Source organism: Phyllobates terribilis, unplaced genomic scaffold, assembly GCF_046119375.1.
Source record: "Phyllobates terribilis strain yellow unplaced genomic scaffold, ASM4611937v1 Scaffold_11__3_contigs__length_659146591, whole genome shotgun sequence".
Classification (NCBI taxonomy): Eukaryota; Metazoa; Chordata; class Amphibia; order Anura; family Dendrobatidae; genus Phyllobates; species Phyllobates terribilis.
The window spans coordinates 268,077,289-268,104,400 of NW_027362771.1; the positions used below are offsets into that span (position 1 = coordinate 268,077,289).

At 42.3% G+C, this 27,112-nt stretch overlaps 1 protein-coding gene across 3 annotated transcripts in view; it reads right to left on the reverse strand.

Moving 5' to 3' along the window:
• HGF (hepatocyte growth factor) overlaps positions 1-27,112 on the reverse strand; it is a 258,626-nt gene that overhangs the window by 173,098 nt on the left and 58,416 nt on the right. For all 3 annotated transcript variants that reach the window (XM_073652311.1, XM_073652310.1, XM_073652313.1), the window contains exons 2-4: positions 20,564-20,729; positions 18,831-18,943; positions 16,680-16,794 (exon numbers count right to left, since the gene is read on the reverse strand). In XM_073652311.1, the coding sequence (XP_073508412.1) occupies positions 16,680-16,794; positions 18,831-18,943; positions 20,564-20,729 (394 nt within the window). The remainder of the gene's footprint in view (positions 1-16,679; positions 16,795-18,830; positions 18,944-20,563; positions 20,730-27,112) is intronic.

Below are 27,112 nucleotides of genomic sequence, written 5' to 3' on the forward strand. Positions count from 1 at the left end.
TACTCTGTTGCTAATTTCCTGTATTTTTGTAACCTTTTATGTTTTGGGGTTTATTAAGTTCTTTTTATCTTTTTATGCATGTACATTCAATAAATAATAGTTTTTTAGCAAAAAAAATGACTTTTTTTGTTATTGTTATTGCATAAACTTCTTGCAGAGTAGCTAATGAGCCTGTTTTCAGATTTAATGACTGAATCGGTAATTTAAGTATGTACCCGGTGGATTTGTATTCTCCCATCAATGATTCAGTAGCAAATTTCTTGCCACTAATTCTAACAACCATAGACATGGTGTCAGATAAACAAGCAAACAGGAATGTGTGTGCTTATATATATATACTTTATATAATGTATAGATTTGTCTATTTCTTTCTCTATTCCTTTTTCATGTCATACAGTAATCAATAGTATGCTCCCTCTTCAAGTTCCAGAAAGTCTAGTCAATCTTAAGTTTTACTTTGTGCAGCTGACTACCTGAGGGGATAGCACTACCAATTATTTTGAAGAATAGTACCCTAAGGCTATATCTCATATAAGACTAATGGGACCTTTGCACTTTGTAATTCAATAACCATAATTTGTTAGTTCCAAGCAACTGTTGTTAGCTAATTTACTTACAGCATCTCAATTTATAGGAAAACAAAGGACCTCCTCCTAATACGAGATATCTTTTTAGATGTGAGAAAACCACGAGACCTGATTTATGAAATTTGTAAGCTGAAATGTTTAAGGGTATGTGCACACGATGCAGAAATGAAGCAGAAAATTTCTGCATCATTTCTGCATCTCCCTGGCAGAAAAAACGCATGCAGATTGTGCATGCGTTTTTCCTGCAGAATACATGCGGATCCACATGCGGATTCACATGCGTTTCCGCATGCAGATTGACAAGCGCTTTCCAGGCGATTTTAGCATCACCTGGAAAGTGCTTGACAACTAGGTCACACCATATAAATCCATGCAAACAGCATGGATTTATATAGTGTGACCCGAGAGAGTGTATATACTTACCATCCGTTGGCCTGCGCTGTCCTGCTCAATCCGTTCTCCTGGCTGCCGGCAACTTTGAATTGAAAGACCTGCCGACGACAGCGTCACGTGACCCGTCACATGACTCTGACGTCAGCGCAGGTCCTACAACTCACTGCAAAGTGCCGGGAACCAAGCAGGAGCGCTGCGCGGGCCAACAGAAGGTAAGTATACATTTATTTTTTATTTTATTCTTTTTTTACAGCTTTTTTAATGGTACCTGGCTGTGGATGAGACTCTCCTCTCCTCCACACCCGGGTACCATCCGCACATTAGAACGCGCCAATAACGCAAGTACAAATGCAGTCTTGCGGTATTGGCGCGTTCTAATGCAAGTCAATGGCGGCGAAAACGCCGCGTTTACGCAAATTTAATTGACATGCTGCGGATTTTTGAGCGCAGCATCATGGGCACAGCACATGCGGATTTCAATTGGGGAACATTGCTGCCCTTCTACCATGCGTTTTTAATGCGTTTCCGCGGCGTTTACGCAGCTGCAAAAATGCCGCGGAAACGCATTAAATACGCATTGTGTGAACTCAGCCTAAGGCTTCTGTTAAAGGGAGTATGTTATCACAAATTGATCAATTGTTTAAAATAGGTTTTCACATTAAACATATTTTACTACATTTTTGGTAATCTTTTTTCCATTTCCACAGAACACGAATAGAAAACTATCCCATGAAAGTCAAAGAACACCTCAATATACATGGCAATGGCCTATGTAGCTAATGTAAAGAATATCTCTAAATGCAGGTAACAAAGATTCAGAAAATATATCTGCCCCCATAATCATGCACAAAATATCTACAGTATCATCAGAAAAAAAAAAGAAGAAAAAAATATGTTTCAAAATCTAGTCTAATTGTTTTAAAAATATTCATATACTTCATATCTATAGATTAAGTGCACCAAAATAAAAGGAACTAGTTTAAAGGGAACCTGTCACATTGGAGATACACACGCGGTCAGAATTGTTGGTACCCCTCGTTTAATGAAATAAAAATCCTCAATGGTCACAGAAATAACTTGAATCTGACAAAAGTAATATTAAATTAAAAATCTTTGAAAATGAACAAGTGAAGTCAGACATTGCTTTTCAACCCTGCTTCCACAGAATTTAAAAAAAAATTAAACTCATGAAATAAGCCTGGACAGAAATGATGGTACTCTTAACTAGAGATGAGCGTTGTTCTACTCGAACTGTTCGCCAATCTCAAATTCGAGCTGTTTTGGGCGGTGTTCGAGCCGTTCGGCGAACACGAACAATTTGAGAAAAATTCGGCTGTTCGAGGTTATGTTCGATAACTGTTCGTGCACCAAAATCATAACTGGATTTTTTCTCAGTAATGATGAAAATTAATGTTAATACGCAGTTTGAGTGTACAGCGGGGTGGGGGGAGGGGCAGGGGATGGATCTCTGCAGGAACAATGAAGATCTCCATTTTTTTTTCTCTTTCCCGCATTTACAGTGGGGAGGTGCAATCTGTCAGCCTATCAGCAGCGCACACACGGAGCGAAGTGCTTTTTTTCACACAAGCAAGGGCATGTGTCATTGGCAGTGTATGTCACATGTCCTTGCCCTAAAGACCAAGCCATTTTCCCCGTCGCCACCATTTTCTCACTGCTGCAGCTGCGTGTTAGACGGCACCGCTGTTGCTGTGTGCGCTATACCTTGTTAATTTCAAGCCAATTTTCGCACAAATCTACAGATAGCTTGGGAGTAGGGAATAGTTGTGATTGCAGTCCTTTTAAGGACTAGGTTACAGCATTTCCTACGACTTTTATCAGGCAGGTCTGTGCTCTTAAATAGATAGGTTGTGGGAGTAAAGACTAATTGTAATTTGAGTCCTTTTCAGGACTAAGTTACATCAGTTCCTATCAGGTCTGTGCCAGTGCTGTGCAAGTTTTTTTCACAGCATTTGGCTGAATCTAGCAAAGCTAATCCTTTTTGGCCTATTGCAGAGTGTGTTAGTCAGTGGAGTAGCCTATCTGTGTTGCAAGATATACCACCTGTGTATAGAATACCAATTTTTTTACTGCACCTAGTGAAGTAAAATCTTTTGGGCATAGCATCATTCTATTAGTCCATCTATACTGACCTCCATCAGGTTGCAAACTGAATCTAATTTTTTTCTGCATCTAGCTCTGAAAAAATATTTGGCCTTCTAGCAGTGTGTCGGACTTTCTCTATTAGTCCATCTATACTGACTTCCATCAGGTTGCAAATTCAAAATAATTTTTATCTGCATCTACAGTCCCTCTGAAAAAATATTTGGGCTTCTAGCTGTGTGTGGGACTTGTTGTATTAGTCCATCTATACTGACCTCCATCAGGTTGCAAACTGAATATATTTTTTTCTGCATCTACCTCTGAAAAAATATTTGGGCTTCTAGCTGTGTGTGGGACTTGTTGTATTAGTCCATCTATACTGACCTCCATCAGGTTGCAAACTGAATATATTTTTTTCTGCATCTACCTCTGAAAAAATATTGGGCTTCTAGCTGTGTGTGGGTCTTGTTCTATTAATCCATCTATACAGACCTCCATCAGGTTGCAAACTGAATCTAATTTGTTTCTGCATCTAGCTCTGAAAAAATATTTGGCCTTCTAGCAGTGTGTCGGACTTTCTCTATTAGTCCATCTATACTGACCTCCATCAGGTTGCAAATTCAAAATAATTTTTATCTGCATCTACAGTACCTCTGAAAAAATATTTGGGCTTCTAGCTGTGTGTGGAACTTGTTGTATTAGTCCATCTATACTGACCTCCATCAGGTTACAAACTGAATATATTTTTTTCTGCATCTACCTCTGAAAAAATATTGGGCTTCTAGCTGTGTGTGGGACTTGTTGTATTAGTCCATCTATACTGACCTCCATCAGGTTGCAAACTGAATATATTTTTTTCTGCATCTACCTCTGAAAAAATATTGGGCTTCTAGCTGTGTGTGGGACTTGTTGTATTAGTCCATCTATACTGACCTCCATCAGGTTGCAAACTGAATATAATTTTTTTCTGCATCTAGCTCTGAAAAAATATTTGGCCTTCTAGTAGTGTGTCGGACTTTCTCTATTAGTCCATCTATACTGACCTCCATCAGGTTGCAAATTAAAAATAATTTTTATCTGCATCTACAGTACCTCTGAAAAAATATTTGGCCTTCTAGCAGTGTGTCGGACTTTCTCTATTAGTCCATCTATGCTGACCTCCATCAGGTTGCAAATTCAAAATAATTTTTATCTGCATCTACAGTACCTCTGAAAAAATATTTGGGCTTCTAGCTGTGTGTGGGACTTGTTGTATTAGTCCATCTATACTGACCTCCATCAGGTTGCAAACTGAATATATTTTTTTCTGCATCTACCTCTGAAAAAATATTGGGCTTCTAGCTGTGTGTGGGTCTTGTTCTATTAATCCATCTATACAGACCTCCATCAGGTTGCAAACTGAATCTAATTTTTTTCTGCATCTAGCTCTGAAAAAATATTTGGCCTTCTAGCAGTGTGTCGGACTTTCTCTATTAGTCCATCTATACTGACCTCCATCAGGTTGCAAATTCAAAATAATTTTTATCTGCATCTACAGTACCTCTGAAAAAATATTTGGCTTCTAGCTGTGTGTGGGACTTGTTGTATTAGTCCATCTATACTGACCTCCATCAGGTTGCAAACTGAATATATTTTTTTCTGCATCTACCTCTGAAAAAATATTGGGCTTCTAGCTGTGTGTGGGACTTGTTGTATTAGTCCATCTATACTGACCTCCATCAGGTTGCAAACTGAATATATTTTTTTCTGCATCTACCTCTGAAAATATATTGGGCTTCTAGCTGTGTGTGGGACTTGTTGTATTAGTCCATCTATACTGACCTCCATCAGGTTGCAAACTGAATATAATTTTTTTCTGCATCTAGCTCTGAAAAAATATTTGGCCTTCTAGTAGTGTGTCGGACTTTCTCTATTAGTCCATCTATACTGACCTCCATCAGGTTGCAAATTCAAAATAATTTTTATCTGCATCTACAGTACCTCTGAAAAAATATTTGGGCTTCTAGCTGTGTGTGGGACTTGTTGTATTAGTCCATCTATACTGACCTCCATCAGGTTGCAAACTGAATATATTTTTTTCTGCATCTACCTCTGAAAAAATCTTGGGCTTCTAGCTGTGTGTGGGACTTGTTGTATTAGTCCATCTATACTGACCTCCATCAGGTTGCAAACTGAATATATTTTTTTCTGCATCTACCTCTGAAAAAATATTGGGCTTCTAGCTGTCTGTGGGACTTGTTGTATTAGTCCATCTATACTGACCTCCATCAGGTTGCAAACTGAATATATTTTTTTCTGCATCTACCTCTGAAAAAATATTGGGCTTCTAGCTGTGTGTGGGTCTTGTTCTATTAATCCATCTATACAGAGCTCCATCAGGTTGCAAACTGAATCTAATTTTTTTCTACATCTAGCTCTGAAAAAATATTTGGCCTTCTAGCAGTGTGTCGGACTTTCTCTATTAGTCCATCTATACTGACCTCCATCAGGTTGCAAATTAAAAATAATTTTTATCTGCATCTACAGTACCTCTGAAAAAATATTTTGGCTTCTAGCTGTGTGTGGGACTTGTTGTATTAGTCCATCTATACTGACCTCCATCAGGTTGCAAATTGAATATAATTTTTTTCTGCATCTAACCCAGCCAATAGTTTTGGCCTAATACCACAGTTTGGCCACTCAGCTCTGCTCGGTTACCATCCATTGTTTTTTTGTGCAAACAACTCCAGAGTTGTGAATTAGTTAACCACCAAAATGAGTGGAAAAAGGCCTGCTGCTGGTGGAAAGGGGAATAGGCGTGTTGGGAAGGGGAAAAAAGGTTGTGTCCGTGGGGTAGGTGTTAAAGCAACAGTAACATCTGCAGAAGAAAGACCATCTTCCAGCCAAACTAAAATGTCTACTTCTTTTAGCGGACAATGTGATAAGATCCCTTTCTTACGGCCACGCCAATCGCTACAAATTCCAGATGAGGCACAAAAACAGCAGGTGCTTCAACGGATATCAAGTGCTCCTTTAAGTGGGCTCTCCTCCACATCAACTTCAACATCACAAATACTCCAGTCCTCAAAGGTGTCACCCAAATCGCACTTGCTTCCTCACAGCTCCCAAATCTCCAGCTGCCCGTCTGAGTATGAGGTAGAACAGATGGTTGAGTCTGCAGAGCTGTTTACTCATACTATAGCCTGGGAATCAGAGGTCGACTCCAGCGCTTCTGTGAATCCAGACGAGGAAATGATCTGCACTGATGCCCAGAATCTTTATGAGTCGGATCCAGGACCAGACGCAGAAGGTCCTGACCATAATGTAGACCCTCATTCCCAAACTGTAACTCCTGTTGGTGGAGACAATGAGGAAGACGATGATAAGACTCAAATACCTGATTGGAGCGACAACTTTAGTTTTTTGTCAGGGCAGGAACAGGTTGGCTCTGAGGACGACGGGTGTGATAACACACAGGGTGATGATGATGAGGTTGGAGATCCCACTTACTGTCAACCCACAGTCAGCCAAGAGATGAGGTCAGCAGAGGAGGTGGAGGAAGATGCTAGTGACGACGAGGTCAGGTTGCACCTTCCTGGACAGAGACGTAGTACTGGAAGCACGTCAACAACTGCATCCTCAAACACAACTCTGCCTCTCACCACAAGTCGTGGTGGCTCTTCAGGTCGCATGGGTGCTAAGCCTTGCATAGCCTGGGCATTTTTTCAGATCGATAAAGATGACCCAACTCGTGTTATCTGTAACATTTGTCAGCAAAAGCTAAGTAGAGGCCAAAAAATACATAGTTTGAGTACTTCATGCATGAACCGGCACATGGACATGAAGCATAAGTTGCAGTGGGAAGCTCAGTGTGCTACAATGCGGCCTAGCCGGCCGGGCCAACCACCGTCTGCCATATCTTGTGCATCCGCGGCCTCTTCATCCTCTGTGACTGGGGGGACAGCAGTTACACCTGTTTTGGGGCGCAGACCTGCCACCTCTTTACCCGCAACAGCCAGCGTGATTGGCAGGTCATCATTTTCTTTGGAGGTGGTAACACCAGCTGGTGTTGAGCGCTGTCCGACATCGATAGCACCACCTTTGGATCAAGGCAACCTAACATGTCCGCCTGCATCTTCCTCACAGACCGGCAGTTTGCCGGGGACACCCTTATCAACTCCGTCTAAGCACAATAGCCAGCCCTCTGTCCCTCAGATGTGGACAAGTAAAAGACCATTTCCTCCTAGCCATGAGAAAGCTAAGAGGTTGAATTTCACCATCTCACCATCTGCAAGCTCTTGGCTACAGAAATGCTGCCTTTCCGCCTGGTGGACACAGAGGATTTTCGAGACCTTATGTCCGTCGCAGTGCCCCAGTACCAGATGCCCAGTCGGCACTACTTCTCAAAGAAAGGTGTGCCTGCGCTCCACAGCATGTCGCACACAACATCACCGCTTCTTTGAGAAACTCTGTGTGTGACAGGGTGCATTTCACCACAGACACTTGGACGAGTAGGCATGGACAGGGGCGTTACATGTCGCTGACTGGGCACTGGGTAACTATGGTGACAGAAGGACAAGGGGCTGCTGTCCAAGTCTTGCCGTCCCCACGAGTTGTGCGTCAATCCTCTTTATGTCAAAGTTCCTCCACTGGTTCTGCCTGCTCAACCTCCTCTCGGTCTTCCACCTGCACCCAAAGCCTGTCTGGTCATGCCACAAGCTTTCTAACTGCGCAGAAGGGATCCTGCACACCTCCTTACTATGCTGGCAGTAGGGCTCAACGTCATCAGGCGGTTTTTACTTTGAAATGTCTGGGAAATGTGAGTCACACAGCTGAGGAGTTGTGGTCAGCTCTGGAGAACCAATTTCATGAATGGTTGTCTCCACTGGACCTGAAACCAGGGAAGGCTGTGTGCGACAATGCTGCAAACCTGGGTGCGGCCCTTCGCCGGGGCAATGTCACACACGTGCCTTGTATGGCTCACGTGTTGAACCTGGTTGTCCAGCAATTTTTAGCCCACTATCCCAGACTAGATGGCCTTCTGCAGAGGGCACGGTCGCTGTGTGCTCACTTCCGCCGTTCGCATCCCGCAGCTCAGCGACTTACATCTCTACAGAAGTCGTTGGGCCTGCCACTTCACCGGCTAAAATGCGATGTGCCTACCCGGTGGAATTCAACTCTGCACATGTTGCAGCGACTGTGGCAGCACCGACAAGCCCTGGTGCAATACGTTCTGACGTATAGCCAGGGCCAACGAGATTCAGAGGTGGGGAAAATCACGCTGGAGGAGTGGTCTCAGATCAGGGACCTATGCACCCTTCTGCACAGTTTTGAAATGGCGACGAAGATGTTTAGTGCTGACGATGCCATTATCAGCATGACTATTCCGGTGATTTACATGCTGGAGCACATGTTAAACAGAATTCGGAGTCAGGTGGTGGCACAAGAGGAGGTGGAGGAAGTAGAGGAGGAGGAATTGTATGCGGAAGGGCTAACATCTGCAAGGTCCAGACGGTCGGCAGCACCAAGGCAGCAGGCATGTGACGGTGGGGGAGATGGTTTTACCAGGGCGCATGGTAGCAGCCAAACTAGTGAGGAAGGTGCAGGAGCCCAGGAAGAAGTGGAGGACGAACTGATGGAAGACTCATCAGATGAGGGAGACCTTGATCACATTTCTGTTGTGCGAGGTTGGGGGGAGAGGACAGAGGAAGGAAGCATGATTGTTACCTCGCCACCAACACAACAGGGAATTGGTGCTCCTGGATGCGCAACACACATGAGTGCCTTCTTGCTGCACTACCTGCAACATGACCCTCGAATTGTGAGAATTAGAAATAATCCTGACTACTGGGTTGCCACACTGTTAGATCCCCGGTACAAAAGTAAATTTGCAGAAATTATTCCTGCCATAGAAAGGGATGCACGCATGCAGGAGTATCAGCAGAGACTGTTGCAGAATCTTACATGTGCTTTTCCACAAAATACCAGTGGTGCACGTAGTGAATCTCACAGTTCCAACTTGCCAACCGTGGGACCGTCAAGTGTTCAGCACTCAAACCGTAACAGAACCACAGTATCTGCTGGTAACATCAATTTTGCGGAATCATTTCACCACTTTTTTAGCCCATCCTTTGCAAGGCCACAGGAGACAAGAAGTTTGACACATAGTCAACGCCTAGAGACGATGGTACAGGAGTATCTCCATGTAAACATTGAAGCCACGACTGTGTCACTGGACCCTTGCTCTTTTTGGGCTTCCAATCTGGATAAATGGCCGGAGCTAGCCACTTACGCCTTGGAAATCTTGTCATGCCCCGCAGCCAGCGTTCTGTCTGAACGTGTGTTCAGCGCTGCTGGTGGTGTGCTGACAGATAAGCGCACGCGGCTCTCCACTGATAATGTAGACAGACTCACGTTCATAAAGATGAACAAATCATGGATCCGAAACGACTTTTCTACCCCTGTGTCATCCTGGGGAGAGTAAAAGCTTGATGATTGGTTAAAATCACCCTACCAACCGTTTTAAGCTTTCAAATTACTAATCATGTTTATCTGTATCTTGACTGGAAAATAATTTGGGCTTTGTAGCACTGTGCAGCACTGATCCTATTAGGCCATCTATAATAAGCTCCACCAGATTTAAAATTAAAAATAATTTTTAGCTGCATCTAGCCCGGAAAATAATTTTGGGGCTCCGAGATGCGCAAGACACATAAGTGCCTTCTTGCTGCACTACCTGCAGCATGACCCTCATATTGTCAGAATTCGAAGTAATCATGACTACTGGGTTGCCACACTCTTAGATCCCCCAAACTTTTCGATCAACCTTTTCATTTTAATAAAGACCAAAAAAATGGTCATTTTTGAAATTATAAGCATTAGCAGGTTGTTAGAAACTGAAATCAAACAGTTTTCAACTCAAAACTTTATTGTAGGTGATGTTACATTTTCACATAGGACCCCTTGTTCGAAAGGAGCTTCTGAACTCTCTCGTCCATTGAATTTGTCAGGTTTTGGATGGTTTCTGCTTCAATTGTTTTGCATGAGGACAGAATACCCTCCCAGAGCTGTTGCTTAGATGTGAACTGCCTCCCGCCATCATAGACACTCCTTTTAATGATGCTCCAAAGGTTCTGAATGGGATAGAGGTCAGGGGAGCATGGGGGTCACACCATAAGTTTGTCCCCTTTTATGCCCATATCAGCCAGAGATGCAGATGTTTTATGTGCAGCATGAGATGGTGCATTATCATGCAGAAAAATGATCTTGCTGTGAAATACACGGTTCTTCTTCTTGAACCATGGCAGGAAGTGCTGTTTGAGAAAATCCACATACATTATGGAGTTCATCTTTAGCGCCTTCAGGGATCCTAAAGGGGCCGACAATCTCTCTCCCCATGATTCCAGCCCAAAACATTACTCCACCTCCTCCTTGTTGGCGCTGTAGCCATGTTTGCGTGGGGTGTCCATCAACCAGCCATCCTCCACTCCATCCATCTGGACCATCGAGCGCTGCATGGCACTCATCCGTGAACAAAACAGTTTTGAAATCAGTCTTCAAGTAATGTTTGGCCCACTGGAGCCGTTTCTGCTTGTGTGAAGTGGATAGAGGAGGTCGACAGGATGGCGTGCGAACAGCTGCAAACCTCTGAAGGACCCTGCATCTTGTTGTTCGGGGGACGTTGGAGGCACCAGCAGCTTCAAAAACTTGTCTGCTGCTATGACAAGGCTTTCTTGCCGCTGCTCTTTTAACCTGACGTAATTGCCTGTAGGAAAGAGTCCTCAATTTGCCCTTATCAGCACGCACACGTGTGTACTGTGAATCAGCTACATACTTCTTGATTGCCAAGACACTTCATCCTGATCATCGCACAATGTTGATTGTAGTCATGCCTTGACCTAAACACTCCACAATTTGTTGCTTCTCAGCAGCCGACACATCCTTTTTCTTTCCCATTTTGGCAGAAAATGTAGGCTGCTTAATAATGTGAGAGAGCCTTCTTAAGTAGTCTTGCCTTTCATTGGACACACCTGCCAAACTAATTAGCACAGGTGTCTGCAATTGCTTACAGTGATATAAAGAGCCCTGACACACATCACCATCAATGAGTTTAACTGACAAACAAACAAATTCTTCCCTTATCACTCCTAAACACTTTTTGCATAATAATTTGGAACGCGGTGTACATGTGCTTTTCCACAAAACACCAGTGGTTCACGTAGTGAATCTTACAGTTCTAACTTGCCAACCGTGGTCTGTATGGAATTGTTCAATAAAGGGCCCAAAATTAAGATAACATAGATGGGAGAGGTCTCTATGAATAGGAATTCCTAAGTATTTGATACCCTGTGAGGGCCAGGCAAAGGGAAAGTTGGACTGGATGGAATCCTATATGGATTTGGGGAGGGAGACATCGAGGGCCTCAGACTTCGCTGCATTGATTTTAAAATTTTACCATGTAACAAAGTGATCTATTTCAGCCATAACAGCAGGGATGGATATATGTGATTGAGTGATATATACTAGGACATCATCAGCAAATAGAGAGCACTTGTACTCGGTGCCTCCCACCTCAATCCACCTAATATTGGGGTTATGGCGAATTGATGAGAGCAGGTGCTCCGTCACTAGGATGTATAAGAGAGGGGACAGAGGACATCCCTACCTTGTCCCATTGGTGATTGTGAAAGGTGATGAAAATGTTCTGACGCACCCCCTGGGCCTTGGGACTCCCGGAGCCGGACCCTTTTTGGTGGATGCTGGTGGTTGTAGTCTTCGTGGCGGCGACCCGGTTCCGTGGCTCAGGGCGGTCAAACCAGTGGCGGAACTATTTATGTGGTTTTGATGTTTAAATGTCCGACTACGCCACCCATGGATTGCGGTCAGAGTGAACCGCCGCTACAGGGCAGACCGCTGAGGCTGGTGTTGTGGGTGCAGCAGAGCGTAGCATAACTCCCCACGGGAGGAGTATAGCCTCAGGGCAGTATATGCGGAGGATGGGGGTGATGGTGCAGGGCAGCAGCAGTAACGACACGGAGTCAGTGATGCAGTCCAGGGCCTTTACTCACAGTTCTTATTATCCAGACCATGTCTGCAGGTAACGGCTGCCCACGTCGTACTGTGCTCACCAGGTGAGGCGCTCAGACAACTCCCAGATAACTTTGGAGCGCTTCACAGGACCCCCTTTGTGTGTCCTTTGTCTGGCCTTTCTTACCAACACTTCTGTCCGGCTGCCTCGGGCCTCCTCTTGGTAAACTTGGCGCCAGTTTCCCTGACCCTATGTGGTGCCTTCCTAGCGGGTGTAGCGAGGGGCTGCGCCACATAAAATGTCAGAGCCTCCGGTTTCTAGCTGAGGGTCGTTTCCTGCCTCCACTAGTTCGGGGACCGGTCTCCCCCTTTGGCCTGACCCCTCCACGCAGGTGGATTCGGGCATGCGGTGGCGACTCGCCCGTCCGCACCCCTGGGATCCCTTCATTCCTCGTTCCTGGAGCCTTCTCCGCTCCTCTTCCTTCCTTCTCCCTCTTCCAGGCCTGGGCCTCTGTTACTAGGCCCGCCTCCAGAGCAGAGCTCATGCAGAGCCCCTGCTCCCTGCCACTTCTGCTCAGACTTCTCTGCACTGAACTAAGATGGTGCCCACCTTTTATACTCCCTTCTCAATGCACCCAGGAACTGCTTCCTCCCTGCTCCTGCACTACAGGGTTCCCCTTCCTCAGTGTTCCCTCCCCCCACTCCAGCCAGGGACAGGGACTGTCGTACCCATCTCAGGGGCATATTGGTCGCCCTGCCCCACGGCAATGTGGTGTAATGCATGCAGGTGTCGGGTCCTGATCCACACTCCATCCTTACCTGAGAGTGAGATATCACACCTCTGGGTGAGGTGCAATACGTCTGTAGCAACCGAGCCCTCAGGGTGCTACAGTTCCATTTATCTTCAGCCTAGGTGATGTATTGCGATACAGGGCCGTGATTTTGGCTATAAAAGGGTCCCCTAGACCCCTACCCCAAGCTTTTTAAGAGAATCATATATGGCGTGCCAGGAGACTCTATGGAATGCTTTCTCAGCATCCAACGAGAGTATCTAATTACAAATTTTTAACTGCATCTAGCCCAGGAAATACTTTGTGCCTAGTAGCAGTGTCTGCTAGTCAGCGGATTATCCCGGCTGTTAAGCAAGCTACACCACCTGTAGTTTAGACACTTAATTTTTTCAAAGGAAATGCTTCGGGACCATGGGATACTTAGTGAAGAGCATCAGGAGGCACCCCAAGGCATAGGGGCTGGGACTGGCAGTAGGATGCCTTGCGGTGGACAGCCGAGCTCGATCCTTATAAAAGCTTTTTAACTGCAGCAGCTTTAGTGGACGCTACTGGAGCTGGAATTACCGCGGCTGCTGGCATGAGACTTGCCCTCCAATAGATCCTTGTAAATGGATTTAAAGTGTATTCATTCAAATTAGAGAGACAATTTAAATTAAAAAGCTTAGAGCTGCCTCCACCACAGGGGGGCTCGCTCGACCCACCAGCGGACAGGCGCCAGTATTGGGAGAGGGGGGCTGGCCGTCAGGGTTCACCGCGGCTCTGGCACAAACCCGGCGACACGGAGGTGGCACGGGCAGGAGCGGACTGGCCGTGTCGGCTTCTCACTTTTTGGATTTTAGAAGGGCATGACATGCCTATATCTGTGTCTCCCCCTCCTTTTACTCCTCCACCTCTTTTATTTTCGCATGACTATATGTACTTGTCACTTTTCCATGTGTTAGTTATGTCTTCTGAGCAGTTTGTCAGCTTTTGGACACCTTTGAAGGTGTTTTCTATGTGTTTCTATGTGTTTTTGTTTGCCTGCCATTGGTTTTAACGGTGTTCGAAGGTGTTCGACGAACAGTTCGACGAACAGTTCGGCGAACACACGAGTGTTCGACGAACCGAACCGAACTCGAACACTACGGGGGTGGCTCAACACTACTCTTAACTTAATATTTTGTTGAACAACCTTTTGAGGCAATTGCTGCAATCAAACGATTCCTGTAACTGTCAATGAGACTTCTGCACCTCTCGACAGGTATTTTGGCCCACTCCTCATGAGCAAACTGCTCCAGTTGTCTCGTGCTTGAAGGTTGCCTTTTCCAGACAGCATGTTCCAGCTCTTTCCAAAGATGCTCAATAGGATTTAAGTCAGGGCTCATAGAAGGCCACTTCAGAATAGTCCAATATTTTCCTCTTAGCCATTCTTGGGTGTTTTTAGCTGTGTGTTTTGGGTCATTATCCTGTTGCAAGACCTATGACCTGCGACTGAGACCAAGCTTTCTGACACTGGGCAGCACATTTCTCTCTAGAATCCCTTGATAGTCTTGAGATTTCATTGTACCCTGCACAGATTCAAGACACCCTGTGTCAGATGCAGCAAAGCAGCCCCAGAACATAACAGAGCCTCCTCCATGTTTCACAGTAGGGACAGTGTTCTTTTCTTGATATGCTTCATTTTCCATCTGTGAACATAGAGCTGATGTGCCTTGCCAAAAACTTTCATTTTTGTCTCATTTGTCCATAGTTAACAAACAAAACAGCACACTGCAACGCTAAGTATGCAAACATGAAATATATGAAATTTGAATAGCATTACTGCTGTAGAAAAATAGAAATAAATGAGAAATCTAAGCGCATAAATTGGCCAATTAATGTGTACCTGGTAGCCACGGTAAGGCGTTTCTCAAAAATACCAGGACCCTATCAATCTGAACTCCTCTCTAAGTGACTATGTCTGCTTGTGTGTGGGATAATAGGATTCTGCTGTAATTAAAATTGCCTGTGGCATAGAGGTGGAGTGCTCAGTCAAAGCTTATACATAGAAACAGAAAAAACTGTCCAGCACTTCCAAAACAAGAAATAGGTGTGAACAGGTGCTTACTAGGAGCAGCTACCTCCATATACAATTAACAAACAAAGCAGCACACTGCAACGCTAAGTATGCGAACATGAAATATATGAAATTTGAACAGCATTACTGCTGTACAAAAATAGAAATAAATGAGAAATCTTAGCACATAAACAATGGATGGTGCGATCTGACAATAATGTTCCTTGAGCTTGAAGTTCACCTTTAATCTCTTTAGAAGTTATCCTGGGCTCTTTTGTTACCATTTGTATTATCCGTCTCTTTGACCGTGTCTTCAATATTCCTCCTGCGGCCACGTCCAGGGAGGTTGGCTACAGTCTCATGGATCTTAAATTTGTGAATAATATGTGCAACTGTAGTCACAGGAACACCAAGCTGCTTGGAGATGGTCTTATAACCTTTACATTTAACATGCTTGTCTATCATTTTCTTTCTAATCTCCAGTGACAACTCTTTCCTTTGCTTCCTCTGGTCCATGTTGAGTGTGGTACACACCATATCACCAACAGCACAGTGAGTATCTGTAGCCCTATATACAGGCCCACTGACTGATTACAAAATTGTAGACACCTGTGATGCTAATTAGTGGACACAAGTTGATTAAACATGTCCCTTTTGTCACATTATTTTCAGGGGTACCATCATTTCTTTCCAGGCCTATTTCATGAGTTTAATTTTTTTTTAAATTCTGTGGACGCAGGGTTGAAAAGCAATGTCTGCCTTTCATTTGATCATTTTCATAGATTTTTAATTTATTATTACTTTTGTCAGATTCAAGTTATTTCTGTGACCATTGTGGGTTTTTCTTTCATTAAATGAGGAGTACCAACAATTTTGACCACGTGTGTATGGGGTTAATATGCAGGTAAATAGCGTTAGAAGGGTACCCAGCTGCCATACTGATGCACTGCAAAGCTAGCTGTCAATCAAAGTGATGGGCCGTACTTACAGCGGATGATCACAATGCTGTGAGCTGTGACTGTAGTCGCACCGGAACGCCTTTACGACTGAAAGCCAATGGCTCCCAGGAGGAATAAAGTTAATATTCTCCCAGTAGCTGCGCAATCAGTATTGCAACCGAGCAACTTTCTAATGCTATTTACCTGCAGATGAAACCTATATCCTATATCTGCAGGCAAATAGCATTATCCAACATGGTAGGTTCTCTTTAAAGAGTGATCAGGACAGGCAGTAAACCTATAATAAAAGTTTGGAGACTATTTAAAATATTTACTACTTGAAGAATACCTAAATCTTTCAAAGTTTTGTTTTTATGTATTGTTGTGTCTCCTTAAATGCCTTGCAGATCATTGGCAGTCTGTGTCCTGAGACCCCTATAGTTTGCTTAAACCAATATACCAAGGTGCTCAGTTCACCAGCCAGAAGAGCTTAGCACCGGCTTGAGTGTGCATACAGCAGTGAAAGGATCCATTGACTTTTTATTAAGCCCGTACAATGATGTGCGTGCACTCATGGAGGAGCTAGATGTTTGAGAAATCAGTTGGAGTTAAGGGCCTGGACCCTCACTGACCTACAAAGTTTTTTAATTTACCAAAAACACTTGAAAAGTTTAGTTTCATCTTAATTATTCTGACTATAAATATAATGAATTATTCTTATCTTTAAAAGCAATGAAACATTTATCAAGATTCTGTGTCAATAGTAAAATGGACTTTCACTTAAGCCGAATATATAAGTGTATGAGATACGTTGTAATTTATTTCTTACCTGTGTTCATGTGGGATCATAGAATTCCATGACTGGCATGCAAAGCCGCTTTTTGTTGTGTTCCGTAAACCCTTGTAATTACTGCCTTTTCCATTAATACAGTCACGGACATAATCTGTTTTGTTTTTTTCAGAAAGTACAGTTAATAGATGTAAATATGGTAATCCGTTTTATATCTATACATTCTATACATTCACTGTGCATCCACACCCTATCCCTATTAAATTTAGTTTGAGCACATGGTTCACACAATGTGAAATCGGAGTCATTAAAGGGATTTTATATCCACTGAAACGTTTTTAAAGAAAACTTTCAAAATGCTGTAAAATTATAATACTAAATTATTTTACTGATCCTCTGCCACTCCTATTGTAACATGGCTAGAATTTCTTCCTTGTTTCTATATTTTCAATAAAGTCTGGATGAGCATGTAAAGTCTGCAACCAATCAGTGGATGTATCGGTAACGAGATCGTCACCACTAAGGCCAGTGATCACCTACTGGAGTGGTTATATGTCTTTCCTGATGGAATAGAAAGACTGAGCTCTGTACTTCCTACTCAGTCCAGATAGACACATGCTGCTGCAGCCAATCACCAAACAGACTGTAGAGAGACTGTGGAGGTACTCAGTACAGATGAGCGGATCTTTTTAAATTCGATTTTCGGTAAATAAATTTGTTCGAATCTCAATATTGGATGGCTTGTAATTTTTTGGAAAATACACGTGGGGAAGATAAGTGAGAGAGAGAACCCCGCCGACCATAAGATTTTACACCCTACATGAGAGAGAGGGAGTACCCCGCTGATCATAAGTGCTTGCACTCTACAGGAGAGACAGAGAAAGAGAGGATACCCCTGACCATAAAAGTTTATACTTTATAGAAGAGAACCCTGCTGACAATAAGAACTTACAATCTATAGAAGAGAGAAAGAGAACTTCGCTGACCCGAACATATTACATTCTAAAGGAAAGAGGACCCCGCTGACCATGAGAGCTTGACCTCTACAAGAGATATAGTGAGAGGACACTGCTAACCATAAGAGCTTACACACTACAGAAAAGAGAGACTTATCCAGTGACTCTGGAGATGGAAAATGACTCTGCAGAACAAACTGTGCTCCACTTGGAACCGCTGATCGGTGATGACCCCTTTAATTATCACCACTATACAAGGTATGATAATTCGTTAGATGTCATAGTTGCAGGGCCTCATGGGGAAACCCGCACAGCCACGGAAAAAGACATTATCCCGCTCTGTGATGGTTCAGCACTTTGGGAAATGGTGGTGGGCAAGGTTTTTTCTTGCCAACAGTGAATGGAATCTCAAAATATTAGATTTTGCATGAAACTGTGAATTTCAGGAAATTCAACTTGAACTCAACCCTCAATAGATTGATCCGCTCATCTATAGTACTCAGGTATCAGTATAATGAAAGTGGCAGAAGATTTTCAAAGTATGCTATTTACTTGATTATTTTACAGCATAAAAAAATATGTGGCTTGGCAAGCCCATTTATCCCTGAAAAAATCAAAAGATGAAGTCCATATAACAGAGGACCAATCATAATTGTACAAGACAGAATGGTTTACTGTTTACTTTCCCGGCCATCACCTCATTGCTGTTAACAATGCAATTTATTAAGAGAGGACAGATCAAAACAGCAAATAGGAAAAGGGATAAAGTAACAATGATTGGACACAATATTTGTTTTAATAGCACCATGGCAGTCACAAGGACAGCCCTAATGGAATATATATGATATTTCTTCTTACTGACTTAAGGCATTTACTTCTCAACAAGTGTCGATAATCCATATTTCACATGATCTGCTTTATGCTTTCCTGAAACTTCCTAACGAAACATCTAAGACTCTTCTAATCATTTTCATGAATTATAATGAAACCATTAAATATGTAAATGTTGTTTAGAAGCATACTGCATACTGAATCTATTAATATATTCGCACTGTATTATTTCATTATGAATAAAGTGTTAATAAATCTCATTTATATGCAATTAAACTTCCCAGAGGAATTAAAAGGACCCAAAAAACAGCCAACATAAATGTAAGTAATCACACATACTGCCGCAATAAACAACAGTTACAGAAACATTTCTTTTGAAGCGTTTTATAGGAATAAATGTTACCTTTCTTTTCAAAAAGATCAAATGCATGATCTAGTTTCTTCTTTATTCCTGTTGACAAGCTATTGAAAGAGAACCAGTGGCATCTCTTTATGCTTTTATCAAAAGCAAACGCCCTGGAGAGAATAATGCATTTATTAGCATTAAACATAGATTTCTTTTAATACCACTTTAGAAAACTAGAGCCTTTTGTGCTTCAATCAAATAGGTTGGCAGTAAAGAAAGAATGTAGACTGACTCATTACATTTTTAAGTGCATAGGGGCGCATTGGTTTATCAAAGACTTTGACTGTGTTTGATGCACCAGCATTCATCGTAATTATGCAGCACAAATATAGTATTTAGTTCTTCACGGTACAATCATATTGAGTGGGTCAAATTTAGCGTAACTACCTGCATGCTTTTACCTATAGTACAGTAATGTCATGACACGCATCATGGAATAAGCCATGGGAATTCAGGAATAAATACAGTATGTCTGGGTGATTATGTTCTTATGTTTCTGTCCTAATTTCACTTAAGATTAATCTTTCACACTACACAAATTCCAAGGTTCTGAAACATTGACAGCAGTTCAAAGACTTGTAATATGGAATCTGATATTTTCCAATATTACATTATTCAATTTACAGATCCGCAGGCACATATTGTATCAAAGGGAAACTGTTTACTGTGTTATCACGTAAGGATGAAAACATTCAATGGATGAAAAAAAAATACTCAATATATCAAGAGTAGATATTCGAATTTGACTATTTGCACATTTTTTCCTGGAAAATTTGATTTATTGAGAAATTATTCTCCACAAATTTAATGTCCCTTATAATGCTCTGGGATATTTACACCCCAGAACATAATAAATTTAAGATGTAAAAAAGAAAAAAATATATTTATACTTACCTTTCCGCTCACTTATCCGGCCCCTCCACTTCTCACAACCACCAGTCCGGTCCTCGCAGTATCTTCTGATAACCCGTCTCTCACGTGGATGGGTGGATAAGCTTCGGTGAGGAACAGATGGGTGTTGGTGAGTAGCGGAAGAGCCAGAGATGTGAGCGGTAAGGAAATTTTTTTTTAACCTTTTGATGACCCTTTTTGATTCAGAAAAATAGCAGCCAGCTCTGCCATTTTTCTTAATCCTCATAGAAGCTAATTACAAAATATCCGCATTTTGACTAAGGCGGATTTTTGTTAAATTCGAGGAGAATTCAGTTCTACTCGAATTTATTTGCTCATCTCTAATCACCAGTAAATAGATTGTGAGCCATTGAGCTGTTCTCTTCTGCCTATATCTACATTTATCTTTTATTTTCCTTTTCACTTATTGTTTTCTGAATGTAGCAATACGCACTGACTATCAGTCTCCAAGCCAAAAAAGACCCAGTGTAGCTCTGCACCAGCCTATAATCCTATTTTTAACAAGCTGAGAGTTTAAAGCTTACAATATAGATATATTCATAAATATTTTTCTATTGCATACATTCTCTGAATTGCTGATGAACCATTACTGAACACAACAAATACTTTTTACATTTCTCAGACAAATGATGAAAGTCAAGCCCGAAGTGTACTCAGCCAAGCCTACATGTGTTTAGCAGATGAACAAAAAAATACAAAATTGGCATTCTCCAAAAAACACTTTGAAGCACTGTGAAGTTCTCACACACAGGAGGGTGAGGTGTAATACCGATACAATGCCAAAATAGCAGATCTATTAGTAGAAATCATCTACTTACTTGCAAGTAAAGGCTAGCCCTTTATTCCGACTGCATCTCTTGGCACAATTCTCTGTGGTGTTAAAAAGTTTTGTTTTAATCTTAAGCTGCTTGTTGATCCTTACTAAAGTGGTATCTGAAGACTTTGTGTAATCATGCAGGCTATTACGTTTTCTTATCTTGCCCTCTGTGGAAACATAATCACATGAACGAAAAAAATTATTAGAAAAGCTTCAATCCCAAATTAATAAGTTATTAATGTTCATAAACTGAAACTTCATTATATCTATAAAAAAAGTAAAACACAGATTACACTGCAACAGTACAAACAATTCTAGCATCTTGTTATAACCCCCATGCGCTCAAAAAATCTTTTTAGCAGAGAGGATCAGCTGATGGAGTTGTGATCCTACTGGCATAAAAGTATTTATTATGCATTTCTTATATAGCGCCATTAATTACACCACGCTTTACAGACATCATCATCCCTGTCCTCAGTGGAGAACACAATCTGAATTCCCAATCAGTATGTTTTTGGAATTTGGGAGGAAACCAGAGCACACAGAGAAAACTCATGCAAACACAGAGAGAACATACAAACTCCTTACAGATGTTGTCCTTGGTGAGATTTGAACCCAGGACTCCAGCTCTACAATGCTAACCACTGAGCCACTATGCTGCCAGTTTTGCATGCTTATATTATTTATATGTGATGTAGAGCAGTTCCATTCACTTTCTTTTGGGTTGGAATTAGATCTATTATTTATGTTGGCAATCCAAATATTGTAAACTTTTCTCTGTATTTGCACTACATATCTTAATTAAATTATGTATTTATTATGCTTGCTTATTTAGCACCAACATATTTCACAGACATTCTAATCACTGTGCCAATTGGGGCTTACAATCGAAATTCACTATCAAGTATGCTGTGTAGACTGTGGGAGGAAACCCACAGAGAATATACAGATTCCTTGCAGATGCTGTCCTTGGTGAGATTTGACTCTTGGACCACCAGCTGTAAAGTAACACTGCTAACTATTAAGTCACAGTGCCGCCTATGCATCATTATCACAATAACTCATACTAATAAATAATTTAACAATGCTAATAAAAATCTAACAATAAAAATCCTAATAACCATAAAAGAGTGATTCTGGCTAGTAAACATGTTGTCTGGTTTACAATATTAAAAAATTCTTACTTCATTAAATGTAGATTCAGAATCTTCATCTATTAGCTAAATAAAGAGCGACTACTGTGAGCTTTTCTCAACTTCGAGGATACATTCTGCTTAAATATTACCTCTGCTCAAATATTATCTGTACATCACCCTCTACCCAGGCACAAAAATTTGACTAAACATTTTTCATATACAGTACTGTATAAAAGTTTTGGGTAGGTGTGGAAAAAATTATGCAAAGTAAAAATGCTTTAAAAAAGAGTTAAAATAAGTTATTTTCATTAATTAACAGAACGCAAAGTGAATGAAGAAAATAGAAATTTAATTCAATATTTGGTGTAAACACCCATTAGCTTCAAAACGGTATCAAAGCACCAATTCTCCTAGGTAGACTTGCAAATAGTTTTTGATGAAAATCCGTAGGCTAGTTGTTCCAAACTTCTTAGAGAACTAACCACATATCTTTTGTGAATGTAGGTTTGTGCAAATCCTTATGTCTCTTTATTTATCCTAGACAGATAATGGTCTATGGGGACCATATAATCAATTCCAGGATCCCATGTTTTTGCATAAAAGACAATTATGATATTGGCTGTATGTTTGGGGTTGTTGTCCTGCTACAGAATAAATTTGTAGCCAATCAAATGCTTACTTGATGGAATTGCATGATGGATAAGTATTTTCCTGTACTTCTTAGCATTGGGGGCACCAAGAAATGGGCAATGTTGGGGACTATGGACACAGTGGTTGGGCAAAGAAACGTAGTGCAGCATATGAAAGAAACATTATTACTCCACTTCGAATTAAAAAGACATCCACCAGTGCTATCAGCCCAGAACTGACAGCAACTAGTGGGACCTAGCTTCACACATCTACTGTTCGAAGAACTGGCCAGCCATGGTCTTCATAGAAGAATTGTGTCCAAAAGCCATACCTCTGACATGGAAATAAGGCAAGACTACTCAACTAAGCACAAAATTATAGGAACTGGGGTGCAGAAAAATGGTGGCAGGTACTCTGGACTGATGAGTCAAAATGAGAAATATTTGACTGCAACAGAAGGCAGTTTGTTCACTGAAAGGCTGAAGGTGCAGTACAATAGTTAGTGTTGGATGTTCCTTGCAAATTTGGGGCTACATTTCAGAAAATGCAGTTTGGCTTTTGGCCAGGATTAATGGGTCCCCAGTACTGAGAAATACAGGCAGATACTTTTCCATCAAGCAGTACTATAAAGGAGGTATCTGATTGGTTCCAGATTTTTTCTGCAGCATGACAACCTGTGAATCACCTGTGCTGGGTGTTATGTTCTGCTACCAAAGCTAAGGAAAGAGAGGAGATCTGTCCCTACTATAGGACTCAGCTGAATCCCTACGATGTAACAGGGAACCTGATCCTGCGATCAGACCTGCTAAAGTCCTAATCTAGTCTGTACGAAGTCCTATAGATGTGGGGAGGGAATCCCTACAAGTACTAAGGACTGGAAGGAATATGGGACACCTCCTAACAGAAATAGTAGCAGACAGACGAACAAACAAAATAGATAGAACATAGAGGTCCGTAGACCAAGCAAACTAACAGAGATAGATACAGAGCACAGGCTAGCTAGAAAGTAGATATACAATGAAGTCCAGCAAAGCCAGAAGGGCGGAGCAGGATTAAATAGGCCAACAAGGTCATGTGACCAGAAAAGGAAAAAAAACCTAACAGCAAGGTTCTAACAGTACCCCCCCTTCTAAGAGGATCCTCCGGATCCCCTAGGACCAGGCTTATCAGGAAATCTCCTGTGAAACGCTCTGATAAGTCTGGACGCGGAAACATCATCTGACCTCACCCAAGAGTTATCCTCGGGTCCGAAACCTTTCCAGGCCACAAGATACTGCAAACTACCTCTATACCGTCTAGAGTCAAGGATGCGAGAAATTTCATATTCCCCGTCCTCCACCACCGGAGGAACAGAGGCAGAGGCGTCACCATCAGACACAACAGCTTTTTTTAACAGAGAGACATGAAAGACCGGATTAATTCTCCAGGAGGTAGGAACCTCCAACCTAACAGCAGATTGGTTGACAACCTGAAGCACCTTAAAGGGCCCTACAAACTTGGGACCCAATTTCTTAGAAGGAATCCTCAACCGCAGATTCCTAGAGGACAACCAAACCATGTCACCAACAGCGAACAAAACCTCCTGTCGTTTCCTATCAAAGTAGTCTTTAGATTTTCTGTTGGCCTCCTGAAGATTACCACGCACATCCGTCCAAACTCTTTCCAAATCACCGGAAAAATTCTCCTCCTCAGGCACGGCAGATCCCAACTTGGAGAACGACCCAAACGACGGATGTCTCCCAGAACAACAAAAAAAAGGCGAACAACCAGCAAAAGAAGATGTATGATTGTTCAGAGCAAATTCGGCAAGTGGCAGAAACTCAGACCACCCCTCTTGATTGTCTGCCACAAAACAACGCAAGAACTGCTCAACATCCTGGTTTTTCCTTTCTGTCTGGCCATTAGATTCAGGATGATATCCGGACGAAAACGACAAATGAATTCCCAACCTGTCACAAAAGGCACGCCAAAAACGAGCCACGAACTGAGGACCCCTATCAGAAACAATGTCAGTAGGAACGCCATGAAGTCTGACAATTTCTTTGACAAAGGTCTTAGCGAGAGTTTTAGCGCAGGGCAGTTTGACGAAGGGAACCAAGTGACACATCTTGCTAAAACGGTCCACGACCACCCAGATGACAGTAAAACCCTCAGAGGGGGGAAGGTCAGTTATAAAGTCCATAGCCAAATGTGTCCAAGGAGCACTGGGGACCTCCAAAGGACAAAGCAACCCCGCAGCAGGAGTATGTGAGGACTTAGATCTAGCACATATAGTACATTGGCGCACCCACTTAATGACTTCCTTCTGCCATCCAGGCCACCAAAAACTGCGACCCACCAGTCTCTTGGTCTCAGAGATTCCGGGATGACCTGCCAACCGAGATTCGTGACACTCAACAAACAAATCTCTCCTAAAGGTCCCAGGCACAAACAACCTCCCATGAGGAGTGTTAGATGGGGCATTCTCCTGAGCTTTAAGAATCTCATCTTCCAAAACGGAGTCTAAAGCAGCTATCACAACACCTTCTTGTAAAATGTTTTCCTCTTTCTCAGCACCGACTATGGGAGAAAAACTGCGAGACAAGGCATCCGCCTTAACATTCTTAGTACCAGGGATGTAAGTAACGGAGAAATTAAACCGCGAGAAAAACAGTGCCCACCTAGCCTGACGGGCATTCAGGCGCTTGGCAGCATCAAGATATATCAGATTTTTATGATCCGTAAGAACCTGAACGGGAAATTCCGCACCTTCCAAGAAGTGGCGCCAGTGTTCAAATGCGAGTTTAATAGCCAATAATTCCCGATTACCAACATCGTAATTCAATTCAGTCTCCGAAAAATTTTTTGAAAAAAAAAGGCACAGGGATGTAATCCATCCCCGTTATCCTGAGACAATACTGCGCCAACCCCCACAGAGGAAGCATCAACCTCAACCAAAAACGGCCTAGTAACATCAGGCTGCATAAGGATGGGAGCAGAGGTGAACCTCTCCTTGAGATACACAAAAGCTTCAATGGCCTCAGAAGACCACTGAACCGCATCAGCACCTTTCCTGGTGAGATCAGTCAGAGGTTTGACAATACTAGAAATTTTTTTTATGAATTTTCTATAGTAATTGGCGAAACCCAAAAACCTCTGTATCGATTTCAAACCAATAGGCCTAGGCCATTCCTGCACAGCCTGAACCTTAACCGGATCCATCTCAAAACCTTTGCTGGAGATAATGTAGCCCAAAAAACTAATTCTCTGTACAGCGAACTCACATTTCTCCAGCTTAGCAAAAAGTGAATTGTCCATTAATAACTGTAATACCTCACGCACGCTCCGCCAATGAGACTCCAGATCTGGCGAATAAATCAAAATGTCATCCAAATAAACAACCACATTTTTACCGATCAAAGGTCTAAGGATGTCATTAATCAGATTCTGAAAAAATGCAGGAGCATTAGTAAGACCAAAAGGCATAACCAGATTCTCAAAATGACCCACAGGAGTGTTAAAAGCAGTCTTCCATTCATCACCCTCCTTCATGCGCATCAGATTGTATGCCCCCTTAAGGTCAATTTTAGAGAACCACTTGGCCCCCAATAACTGGTTAAACAGATCAGGAATCAATGGCAGTGGGTAAGGATTGCGTACCGTAATTTTGTTAATCTCACGAAAATCCAGACAAGGACGTAAACCGCCGTCCTTTTTTTTTACAAAAAAAAATCCAACCGCCACAGGAGACTTAGAGGGCCTAATGTGACCGGCGGCCAAACTTGTCTGTATGTATTCCTCCAAAGCCTTCCTCTCAGGAATAGTAAGGTTAAATAAACGACTTTTAGGAAGAGTCGCTCCAGGGACAAATTCAATAGAACAATCATAGTCTCTATGGGGAGGCAAAACCTGCGATTCCTTCTCAGAAAAAACTCTCCAAAAATCCTGAATAGGAACAGGCAATTCTCCCCTATCCAAAGCTGCAATACGCCCGTTACAACACTTGTCATAACATTTATGGCTCCAGGATTTAATTTCACTGGTAGACCAATCCAGTACAGGATTGTGAAATTTTAACCAGGGCAAACCCAATATTACTGGAGAAGGCAAGTTATTCAACACTACCAAATCCAATTTCTCATGGTGAACACCATTAATAGTGAGAGGAAATTCACTGACCTTGAGAGTAATATTCTTCAAAGGGGAGCCATCCACAGAAACCACAGCAATGGGGGATGATAAAGGTTCAGGTTTTAAATTGAGTTTTTCCACGAATCCCCCATCAATTACATTTAGTGTAGACCCGCAATCAACAAACACCCGAAATTCCATTAATTTTTCCTGAGCAATCGTGGAAGCAGCTAAAAATATACCCTTGGAATTTAAACAGGCAATACGGGCGTGACTGACCATTTTTTTTTCTTTCTTCATACGAAGCTCACAGCCTTTAATCAAATGACCAGATTTTCCGCAATAGAAACACAAGCCTTCCGAAAAACGACGGTCTTTTTCTTGAGAGCGAGGTGCCACCGATCCAATCTCCATCGGTTCACCACTGTTAGTACACACATTATCATAACCAGAAACTGACATAGCAGAGGATTTGCTCTCATTAACCCTAGCACGCAGTCTTCTATCCACCCGTATAGCTAATTGCATAGCCTGTTGCAAATCCTCAGGTGTAGGATAAGCAATTAGCAGGTCTTTAACCCTTTCACTGAGCCCAGCAAGAAATAGACTTTTCAGAGCAGAATCGTTCCACCCTGTTTGAGTGGACCAACGACGAAAATGAGTACAATATTTTT